Raw genomic sequence first — 11,892 nt, 5'->3', positions numbered from 1 at the left:
ACAATAAGTTGCATTACAGGAGAGGGGCCCCAGGTTTAGGAAACTCAAATCTCTTATAATTGGGAATAAATCTGCCAGATCTTTGGAAAGACAAGAATTCTGCCTTCCAGGGCTATTCAATGCAGAAACATCCTTGAAAAGATAGTTGGAAAAAGGCAGTCAGTGCCTCTGCTCTCTCAAGATATGCAGGAACATGACACATGTGAATTGTCTCCCAACAGAACAGGAATGAAAGTGCATCATGTGAAAAGTATTCTGCATCCGGAGGCTGTAAAGTGATCAAACGGAAGCAGGAATGAGGACTTGAAGGAACCATCCAGGCCTATTGTACCGGGCAAGAATTGAGCATGAACTCTAGTTATCTCAGCTAAACTTTGCAGAAGTCCTCAATTTCACTGTTTTAATGGGACTTGCCCATTAAAACAGTGCTTGTCATGAGCACTTTCCACATTTATTTCACTTGAATCCTCACATTTCATGGAAACCGAGATATCACAGCTATTGTACTCGTGAGTAAATGGACTTTGAAACATGATCACTTGTTCACTTTTTCAACCACAGGACAAGAATCAGGTTTTCTCGGAGCTCTTCTGCCACCTCCCCTCTCTTGTTTCTCCTTACCGCGGCGGACTAGAAGAAGACTGGCCAAAATAAGTAAACGACTAATGCAAGAGTGGCATAGGTCCTCAAAAAGGTGCTGTAAACCTTAAGTAGTAATTGCACTCACGGTGCTTTAAGACCCAGCCACCACTTCGGAAGCAGGAAGTTGGGATCTCCGGTTTCTCCCATCCGCGGGCCTGAGGTTCCCGGGGATTGGTTAAGGAACGGGCTCCTGTTCCCATTTCCAGCCGGAAGTAGGTTTCCAGTGACACGGAAGACCTACCGCGCCGCCTGGGAGACCCTATGGTGCTACCCCGGCCAGGGACCCACCCCGGCCAGGGACCCGCCCCGACCCGAGCAGGCAGGAACTGCGGGCACAAGGCACATCCCGCTCTCCCAGAATTTCCCGTGCACACCGGAAGTGGGTGGGGCTCCTCCGGGCGCCAGACGGGTGGGAGGGGCCGGAGCAAAAGTTCCGGGATCCCGGGCCGGCTGCTCGTGCCATGGAGCTGAGCCCCGACGTGTCTCCCGGGCCTTCCCGCTCCTTCAAGGAGGAGTTGCTCTGCGCCGTCTGCTACGACCCCTTCCGCGACGCAGTGACACTGCGCTGCGGCCACAACTTCTGCCGCGGGTGCGTGAGCCGCTGCTGGGAAGTGCAGGTGTCGCCCACCTGCCCAGTGTGCAAAGACCGCGCGTCGCCCGCCGACCTGCGCACCAACCACACCCTCAACAACCTGGTGGAGAAGCTACTGCGCGAAGAGGCCGAGGGCGCGCGCTGGACCAGCTACCGCTTCTCGCGCGTCTGCCGCCTGCACCGCGGCCAGCTCAGCCTGTTCTGCCTGGAGGACAAGGAGCTGCTGTGCTGCTCCTGCCAGGCCGACCCCCGACACCAGGGGCACCGCGTGCAGCCGGTGAAGGACACTGCCCACGACTTTCGGGTAAGAGCAGCGGTTTGCACGAGGCGGCCGAGCCGGGACTGGAACCCAGAACCCCTTGGCTCTGCTGCTCCCGCCTGTCCTGCCTGCCAGAGCCCAGTGTGCCTGCGTCTCGCTCCCAGCTTGCAGGACCCCACCTCTCCGATCCAGGTTCCCTACAGGGCCTGGCTGCTTCTTCAAGGTCGGCCCGGGGGTCCGTGCTAGGAGAAGAGAATGCAAACAGAGAGTGAGAGCTGAGGTTACATGATGTTCCCAAGACAGCGACATTTGCTTCTGAAGGGCCCAGGCCATGCATCCCTTGTGCCAGCCGGGTGTGGCCCAGGTCCCTTTAAGCGGCACGGAAGTGGGTGCAGCCCACGAGCCTGTAGCTTGGTACACTCAATTTAGAAGTGGAGGAGGAGCCACAGACCTGGCCAGGGATGTGGAACCTTAAGATTTCCCCCAAACCAGTCACCTACTTGCCAAGCTGATCCCATGGTTTGTTTTATCTGGGGGAGAGGCCTCTGACCCTGGCTGGCTGACTGGCTTATTCTGGTTTATAAAGCAGCATCTCCATACCTACAGTTCTAGTGGCTATACATAAACCCAGGAGCAACTGACAGGGCAAAACTAACATGGAGAATTCTTCGGTATAGGAAGGAAAAATGAACAGAAGATAAGGGTTAGCCTAAGTCAGCATTTTCCAAAACGTTTAATCTTAGCCCATAGGAAGCAGTGCATTTTCCCTTGTGACCCAGAACATACGTATCAGTTGAAACAAAAGTTTTCTGAACATGTCCATGGCACTCTGGCATTTTCTGTTACTTAACTTTTTTTTTTTTTTTTTTTGAGACCTCTGTCTCCCAGGCTAGAATGCAGTGGCGTGCTCTCAGCTCACTGCAGCCTCCGCCTCCCAGGTTCAAGCTATTCTGGTGCCTCAGCACCCTGAGTAGCTGAGATTACAGGCATGTACCAACACTATTTTTTTTTTAATTTTAATTTCTAGTAGAGACAGGGTTTCACCATGTTGGCCAGGCTGGTCTGGAACTCCTGGCCTCAAGTAATCTGCCCGCCTCTGCCTCCCAAACTACTGGGATTACAGGCGTGAGCCACTCCGCTTGGCCTCTGTTACTTTACTTTTAAAAAATTACCCAGCATGTGAAATATTGAATTTATTTCATCACCTGCTAATGCATGAGTCAGAGCCCCAGTTGGGAGAACACTGGGTAGCTGGCCCGAAGCTGCATGGACTGGAGAGGAGGAGCTGCCCGAGTCCCCAGTACCTGGTCTCTGGGCTCCTCTGCAGCCCTGCCTTCTTTTTCTGCAATACCTGTTTAAATACAGAAGTCTGTTACCGCTCCATATGCATTTGACAAAGTGAAGGGGAATGTAAGGATGCTGTCAGTATGCATGTCTCAGTGAGTAATCCTTTTACTCCTGTCACCGTTTTTGCTTAACATGGGTCCATGTCGATGCTTTTCCTGTTTCCACTGGCAGAAGTAGCAGATCCTGATTTGGAACAGCTGGAATAAGTGCTGGCCAGCCTGGGATCTGGGGCTCAGGTCAAGGAGGGATCATGGTTCAGGTCACGGTTGATCCCTATTTGGCTGGCCGAGGTGCTGATCAGGAGATGGGCAGGGGTCAAGGCTGAGAATATCCAGGCAGAGCCCCCAGGTTGGGGCCAAGCTAGGCTTCAAGAGCAGAGAGCCATGCACCAGCAGATGCCTGCTACTGCAGGGTCCCAGGGATACTGCAGGAGGCAAGATAGATAATTTCCAGCCTCAAGGAGCTTCCAGCAGAGACCCAAGGGAAGAGGAGGTGTCAGCCAGGTGAAAGAGCGTATTTCAGGTAGAGGCAGCAACATTTGGAAGTGGGAAAGCCTGACTTTCCGGGCACCGAGGGAATTTCAGGGTAGTTAGACTGAGGATGGAAGTGCAGGAGGATCCAGGAGGCCTGTGGCTCACCCTTGCTGTGAACAGCAGCTGGGGATTTTAGCAGAAGAACGATGGTGTCAAGTCCGTGGACACTCAAGATGATGTCAGGGGCTGAGTAGTCTAGTCCCAAATGGATCTGAGAAGAATGAGAGCCGAGCGTGGTCAGCCTGATGCAGGGTGCAAATCACTCATTTACTAGACAAATGGGTACTGATGGCTGTTGGGTGCCGTGGCCTCTTCTTAGCTTCATGGAATTCTCATTTGAGCAGGGGGCATAGACAGTCAATAGACAAGATGTAGTTCTGTGTGATTCAATGTAGGTGGTTGTTGGCGAGCAGTATGGGAAGATTCCCCCCACCCCTTGGTAAGAAGGGACTAGGTAAGAAGCTGTGTGCCTCGCTGAGGGAGTTTTCAGTTGTGTGCTGTGGGGAGCCCTGAAAGATTCTAAACGGGGGAGTTTGTGATGGGATGTGTGCTTTAGAAAAAGATTACTTTGCCAGAATCATCCCAGCGGACACATTTCAGTGCTCACTCTGTGCTAGATGCTTTTCAGTGTTCACACGTCAACAAATTTAATGCTTACAAACACTTATTTTCAGGTTCTGTGTTAGTTTTCGGTTACTGTCGTAATACACAGCCACAAATGTGGTGGTTTAAAATAGCACAAGTTTGTTCTCTTATGGTTCTGGAGGTCAGAAGTCCTAAAATCGAGGTGTCTTTAGGGCTACAGTCCTTCTGGAAGCTCCAGGGAGAATTTCTTTCCTTGCCTTCTCCAGCTTGCAGAGGCCCCCTTCCTCCAGCTCTGAAGTGTGTCTTTTCATTCTGCATCTGTTGTCACTTTGCCTTCTTTGACCAGTTCTACTACCTCCCTCTCATAAGGACCCTGTGATGACATTGGGCCCACCGAGGTAATCCAGGATAACCTCCCCACAGCAAGATCCTTAATTTAATCATCCGCACAGTCCCTTTTGCCATACAAGGTAACATATTCACAGGTTCTGGGGATTAGAATGGGGACATCTTTTAGGGGGAATAATTATTCAGCTTGCTACAGTTAGGTGCTATTATCCCCATTTTATAGACAATGATAGAATCATAGAGAGGGTAAGAAACTTGTCCAGAGTCACAGAGCAAGTAGCTCTAAAGATCACCTGGAGCCTTGTTCAGTTCATACTGATCCTGGACATTGAGAGAGGTTTCTCTCATCTCAGACTTGTGTGGGCAGCTGACTATGTGTTAGGGGTTTGAGTGGCTGTTGACCACTGTCAGGACGGCAGAAGGTACTGGTTGTGTGCCAGTACTGCATGTCCAGTACAGGGCAGGACAGTCCTAGACCTTGCCTTCGTGAGCATGGTTGTATCATCTCACTAATAATTACATAGTTTCAGCTCAAAGTTCCTGTAAAAGACAGTACAGGATGTGGTGGGAGATTGTAAGGGGGAGGCTGCTTTTGTTTGGTGGAGCGTGGGAACGAGTCTCCAAGGAAGTGATTTCGCTGAGAGGAGCTGATTGAGGGGCGGCCAGGAGTGTGTGTGTGTGGGGGGGTTGGGGAGCGGGGCGCAGCGTTGGGGTATGCAGTGACCGAGAGATGTTTCACGTGGGGACGAGGGAGTGCAGAACAGATCCCGCAGGACACAGAGGGTCATGCTAAGGAGCTGAGATTTTTGCCGTAGGTGCAGTGGCACATGATGGAAGGACTGATGAGATTTGGGAATCTGGCATCATGCTTACAGCAGAGCTCTAGCAAGGAACAGTGCTTAGAAGGACCTTCAGAAATCCTAGTGCGGTATTTCTCAAACTTGAACAAGTACACATTCTTCTTAAGGGAAAAAATAGTCCAGCAGTGAGAGTTAAATTATTTTATTACTTACATGCATACAAACGCAAACCTGGTATACATAGCACTTGCTCACGCCACATATAAGCAATAAAACCAAAGGAAGTGAACAGATTGAATACAAAACTAAAATCAATAACATTCCACTTAAAATACTAATTCTAAAGTTTTATTTTGCTGGAACAAAATCTCTACTCTTGGCCAAGATACTTCTGATTCTCCCATTACTCTGTTCCAAGTGACTATTTAATCCACCCAAATTTCTCTGAAGAGCTCTGGAGCTTTCTTGTTACGGGATTGGCCTTCATTTGGGTGTGGCACATTCTTTACCTGCTATGTGTATTTCTCTTCTTTCCTTATCAGGACAAGACAATGAAAGTTGTATGGCTTGATATCAAGTAAGCTGTTAAGAAAATACGGAATGGTGGACGGGCGTGGTGGCTCACGCCTGTAATCCCAGCACTTTGGGAGGCCAAGGCAGGCGGATCATGAGGTCATGGGGTTCGAGACCAGCCTGGCCAGTATGATGAAACCCCCTCTCTACTAAAAATGCAAAAATTAACCCAGCATGGTGGTGGGTGCCTGTAATCCCAGCCACTTGGGAGGCTGAGGCAGGAGAATCGCTTGAACCTGGGAGGTGGAGGTTGCAGTGAGCTGAGATCGTGCCACTGCCCTCCAACCTGGGCCACAGAGCAAGACTCTGTCTCGAAAAAAAAGAAAATACAAATGCTGGTGCTGAAGTTGTGAACTGAAAGCATGTGTCAGCGCTGTTTATTCCGTGACTTGGAGTTGGATTGTCTTAGTATTGGTTTAGGTTACCATTAAACGAAAACATCCTCAGACACAGACTGTTTGTCATTCCATTGTGACAGAATGGTTACATCTTGTGAGGAAATGGTTACATCTCAGTAGTGAGAGGTGGATCAAGGCCACTGTGTTTCATGCCTGTAATCCCAGTGCTTGGGGAGGCTGAAGCAGGAGAATTGCTTGAGGCCAGGAGTTCAAGATCCTGTACCAAAGCAGAAAAAAATTAGCTAGGTGTGGTGGCACATACCTGTAATCCCAGCTACTAGAGGGGTTGGGATGGGAGGATTGCTTGAGGCCAGGTATTCGAGGCTGCAGTGAGCTATAACTGGGCCACTGCACTCCAGCCTGGGCAACAGTGCAAGACCCTGTCTCATATATACATACATAAAGTTCTAAGGTCAGAACTCAGGATTCCTGCCTCTCAGTCCAGTGCTCTCCAGCTTACATCTTCAACAGAAGGCCTGTGCTGAGCTGCCTTGTCCAGACCCTTGTCTTATCCAGACCATGTCTTATCCATCTCACAGGACTGGCATGATGACCACTCTTTGCCACAGCCTCTCCCTGTCCCAGCTGCAGCCCTCTCTCCCCTTCTGGGGTCAACATCTTAGAGTCCATCTGGCTGGATCTAACCCGAGGGTACTCTCGATACCTCTTGAGCCACATTCCAAGTCTTCCCCCTTCCAGTGCTTTTCCCCATTTCCTAACCACTCACCCCGTCCTGATCCCCAGCTTTTAGGCAAGGACTTACCAGCTCTTCGGTTGCAGCAGAGGACATTGTTGCTTGCTTGTCCAGGCCTGTGCCCAGTGGTATTGGGAGATGGGGACAGTGGGGGGTGTCTCACTAGACTCTGCACACTGAGGCTCCTGAGTGATGGCCTCCAGCAGTGGGCTCCATGGCAGACACCTGCTTCGGAACGAGGTCTGAACACACAGGGGAAAGACAGATCTGGGAGACTGAGTTGGAGTTGCATAAGAAAGGAATTTGGATGAGCTCAAATTTTTTTTTGCTGCATTTTTGCTGTTCATTTAAGAAACGTGGACCATATCCAGCAGGAGAGTTAGGTTACCTGGCATGTAGGTGGCACTTAAGAGCTATGCCAAATGCACAGCATGTGCCAGCCACTCTCATGTAAGCATCTTACAGGTATTGACTTGTGGAGTCCTCACAGCAGTCCTTTGAGTTTGGTAGTATTTTTTATCCCTCTTATCCAGATGAGGAAATGGAGGTGCAGAGAAATGAAGGAACATGTTCAAGATCACCTGCTACTAGGTGGAGGTGCTGGGATTTGAACCTGGACGGCCAGGTGCCAGAACTCTTGGCTGCTGCATCAATCTGCCTGAAAACAAATGGTGAAATTTGAGAGACTATAGAAACTTCTCTGCCTTCATTTTTAAGGTGAGGAGCCTGATAGCTGAAGCGAGAAGGAACTTTTACCAACTCACCAGTGGGTAGTGACAAAGACAGGGCTCCAAACCAGCCCTCCTAACCTTCAGTCCAGGAGGCACGGTGGTATAGCAGAAAAAACACAGGCATTCCATGTACTCATTGACTGGGCAGGTGGTTAACTGAACATCTACTTTATGCAGGGACTTGGATATGCAGGGGACAAAACAAAGTCTCTCACCTTGCAGAGCAAGCAAGCATTCCTTCTGCAGAAGTGTACTGAGCACCACTGTGCAAGGTAGAGAGGACCTGGAGGTTAAGACCTGCCCTCAGGAAAGAGAAGCTATTACCCTGGATAGTGAGTGCAGAGACAGAGGTGTCCAGGGTGCTGTGAGCCCCTGGAATGGAACCAGAGCTGGCAAGATCAGGGGGCTTCCTGGAAGAAATGAGGGGTACTAGAGCCGACTTTTCAAGGTGATGTTGGGTTAGTTGGAGGAAGCAGGTGGGAACCAGGCAGAGCAACAGAGTCTCACAGGACAGAAAACCTGGCTCGGACCAGACAGAGCTGGTTTCAAATGCAACTCTAGCACTTTGGTAAGTACTTGCAAAAGGGCTGTGAAGACTTTGTGCGATGATACTCATTCTTTCCCTTGCCCCTGCCTTCCTACTTCCAGCTGTACCACGGAGCGCCTGTCCTGTTAATGAAAATTGTGGGTAACATGTTAATGAAAATTGTGGGTAGCATATTAAGGTATTCAATATGCAATTGAAATTTGATGCTTAAGGAATCAATTTGTCATTTTTGGGAAATCATGTAGTCTATATGATCACATTCTGGATCCTTTAGTATGAATAAAAACCTATTTTGTGTGTGTTTATAACTAAATAATCTTTAGCGTAGGCCGGGCGCGGTGGCTTACGCCTGTAATCCCAGTACTTTGGGAGGCCGAGGCGGGCGGATCACCTGAGGCCAAGAGTTCAAGACCAGCCTGGCCAACCTGGTGAAACCCTGTCTCTATTAAAAATACAAAAATTAGCTGGGCATAGCCTGTAATCCCAGCTACTCGGGAGGCTGGGGCAAGAGAATTGCTTGAATCTGGGAGACAGAGGTTGCAGTGAGCTGAGATCGCGCCATTGCACTCTAGACTGGGCAACAAGAGCGAGACTCCATCTCAAACCAAAAAAAAAAAAAAAAAAAAAAAAAAACCTTCAATGTTATAACGTGATACTAACATCAAGGGTTGTTTGCTCTCCTGAGCTTGGGGCTGGGGGATGTTCTAGATCTGTCTTGGGCCCTTGCTACTACCCATTCATGTGCTCCTTGGGCTACAGGCAGGTCCCTTGAGTGGTAGTTCTATTTGTAATCCAAGCATATTTAGGGTTAAAATTAATACCAAAAGCAAACAAAGCAATTGTTTAGATGCATTCAAATTCACACTTCTTACATGTCATATTTCCTAGGTTAACTACTTGATGCACAGAAGGGGAAAAATGGAGTAAAAAAATGTGTAGTAAAGTTTAAAAAGGAAAGGAAGAAAAAGAAAAATAGAATAAGCCAGACAAATAGCTCAGAACAAGGTGGCAGATTTAAATGCAAACATATCGGTAATTATGTGTTAAATGCTCCAGTTAAATGAAAATGTTGATATGACTGGATAAGAAAACGAAACCTAATTCTGTGTTGCTTAATATAATTATCTCAGTGAAAAAATATTTGATAAAATTTACCATCTTTTTGTGATGAAAAAAGCAGGAAACTAGGAATGGAAGGAATTTTATTAGTTTGATTAAGGATATCTAGCAAAAAAACTTATAGCAAATATCACATTTAATGGCAAAACATTGAAAGCTTTCTTAATGACATCAAGAAAAAGACAGGAATGCCCATTATGACCAACTCTATTCAGTTTTGTGCAGGATAGCCTTGTCAAGGAACTGAGGCAAGAATTATAAATAAAAGAAGTAAGGTTTGGAAAGAAGGGAAGAAAAACTGGCGTGTAGATAATATGGTTGCATATTTTTGCACTGAGATTTCTATGTGTAGAAAGTAAAGATTCTACAGTTAAATCATGAGTATTAATAAGTTTAGGCGAATGCTGAATCCAAAATCAAGATACAAAACCAGTTGTATTTCTATGTATCACTAGCACATAGAAAATAAAACATAGGCATGGAGGTTCACACCTGTAATCCCAGCACTTTGGGAGGCTGAGGCCAAAGGATTGTTTGAGCCTAGGAGTTTGAGACCAGCTTGCACAACATAGCCCTGTCTCTACAAAAAGTTGAAACAAATTAGCCAGGTGTGGTGGTGCATGCTTGTAGTCCCAGCTACTTGGGAGGCTGAGGTGGTGGGAGGATCACGTGAGCACAGGAGGCTGCAGTGAGCTATGATTGTACTACTGCACTGCAACCTGGGTGACAGAGGGAGACCCTGTTTTGGTGTTTTTTTTTTTTTTTTCTTTATTTAAAAATATGTTTACAATAATATAAAAAATAAGATATCTGGGAAGAAATTAACAAAAAATATGCAAAACTCTGATAGGGAAAAATGTACTTCATTGAGTGATGTCAAAGAACATAAAGTAACTGGTGAGATATATTATGTTCGTGGATTAGTAGAGTCAGTATTTAAGCCTTTCAGTTTTCCCTGAATTGATCTATAGAGACAATACCGTACTAATCTAAATCTCAACACGATTATTTTTGTGTAACTTCACAAACAGATTCTAAAATTTATATGACCCTCAAAGGGCCAAAACTTGCCCAGACATTCTTGAAGAGAAACCTATCAGAAATCTTCTTTTTTACAGCTACAGAAATTAAGGCTGTGTGATATCGGCACAAGGATAAACAGATGGGCCAGAGAAACAGATGGAGAGAACCAAGTAACAGATGTATGTTCGATTTAAGACAGAGGTGACTCTGCAGACCAGTAAGCAGAGATGGTCTTTTTAAATAACGGTGCTGAGACAATGAGCTACCTGGGCACACACCATGTACAAAAATAAACTCCAGGTATCCACGTCAGACCTAAACATGAAAGGAAAGATATAAAGCTTTGAGAAAATAATACAGAGCTATACAATAATAATACAGAGCCATAAAGCTTTGAGAAAATAATACGATTGTTTTTGTGATCTCAGTGTAGGGAGGTGTTTCTTAAAACTAGTGTACTAATCCTAAAGGAAAAGACTGATACATATGGCGATATTTCAATTAAGAAAGATAAATGATGAAGTGGAAAATACACCTCTAACTAATCAAGGACATATATTGTGTATATATAATAAATTCCCACATACCAGTTAGGAAAATGGCAGGCAACGTAATGGAAAAATGGGCAGTACTTTACTGAGTACTTAAAATAAACATCGAAGTGGTCAATAAACATTTTCCATTAACATTGCTCTTGCTGTAAAAATTGGTACCACTGCTTTGGAAAACAGTTTGGCATTACCTGCTAAAGTTGAAGACACATCTGGTGGCCCAGCAGTTTTATCCCCAGGAATATATTACAGAGAAACAAGTTCACATGTGTCCCCAGGAGACAGGTACAAGAGGGTTACCTCCTCTGGGTCTAACTTGATCCTCTGTATAGTTGGACTCACAGTGCTTACCTTACAGGGAGAATTCAAATTAAATAATGGAATTAAATAGAATGTTTATAAAGTGCATAATTTAGTGCCTTGTGTATAGTACATGCTTAATAGTAACTGCTTGCTAGTAATAGTAATATAATTGTTGGTTAGTCTCATCAACTGACATCTCAGAGAAGGGCCATTTTAGGATTGGTCTTTTCTGAAGGAAACCAGAACTCTCTAAGTGGTTGAAAAGTTTGAGAAGATCAAGGGACTATCCCCTTTCCATCCTTATTGTCCCATGACTTCCTAAGGGCCAGGGTTGAAGGGCAGGGGCTGGGCTGTGTTGTTTTTGGGGCCTGCACACCTCTGGGTAATGCATATGGGCAGCTGCTTCACTCCTGTCACTTACACTAATTTGGCAAATCACCAAATTGTCCTTTTGGACTCTTACATGAATTTGTGTCAAAAATCTCATTCTATAAAATAAAACATTGGAATGACATTTCAGTGGTTTCGTGGGGGCATTCATGCAAATTATAGATGATATACTATAGAAAACAATGTTTTAAAATCTTAAATATTCTCACTTAAGATGAGAAGATCAAAATGAGTTGAAAATAAAACAGAACTGCAGAAAATGAAATCAGTAACCATTTTGTTTTCTGTACTGTAAGACTTAAAGGAATGGGCTGCTGAGTGGGACCAATGGGCCAGTTCTCTATTTCCTAGTAAATTGCCCCAAAACTTCACACCTTAAAACAAACATTTATTATCTTTGAGTTTCTGTGGGTCAGGAATTGGGCCTGCCTTAGCTCTGGGTGCCTCTGCCTCAAGG

The 11,892-nt window shown here is 46.3% G+C and overlaps 1 protein-coding gene across 2 annotated transcripts in view; it reads left to right on the top strand.

Annotated features, from left to right (window-relative positions):
• Positions 1-1,048: 1,048 nt before the first annotated feature.
• Positions 1,049-11,892, top strand: part of TRIM35 (tripartite motif containing 35) — a 25,789-nt gene continuing 14,945 nt past the window's right edge. For both annotated transcript variants that reach the window (XM_026453966.2, XM_023216777.3), the window contains exon 1: positions 1,049-1,538. In XM_026453966.2, the coding sequence (XP_026309751.1) occupies positions 1,104-1,538 (435 nt within the window). In that variant the 5' untranslated portion in view covers positions 1,049-1,103. The remainder of the gene's footprint in view (positions 1,539-11,892) is intronic.

This window comes from Piliocolobus tephrosceles, chromosome 7, assembly GCF_002776525.5.
Source record: "Piliocolobus tephrosceles isolate RC106 chromosome 7, ASM277652v3, whole genome shotgun sequence".
NCBI classification, from domain to species: Eukaryota; Metazoa; Chordata; class Mammalia; order Primates; family Cercopithecidae; genus Piliocolobus; species Piliocolobus tephrosceles.
Note: the sequence above shows the minus strand (reverse complement) of the source record. Positions and strands in the feature narration are given on the sequence as shown.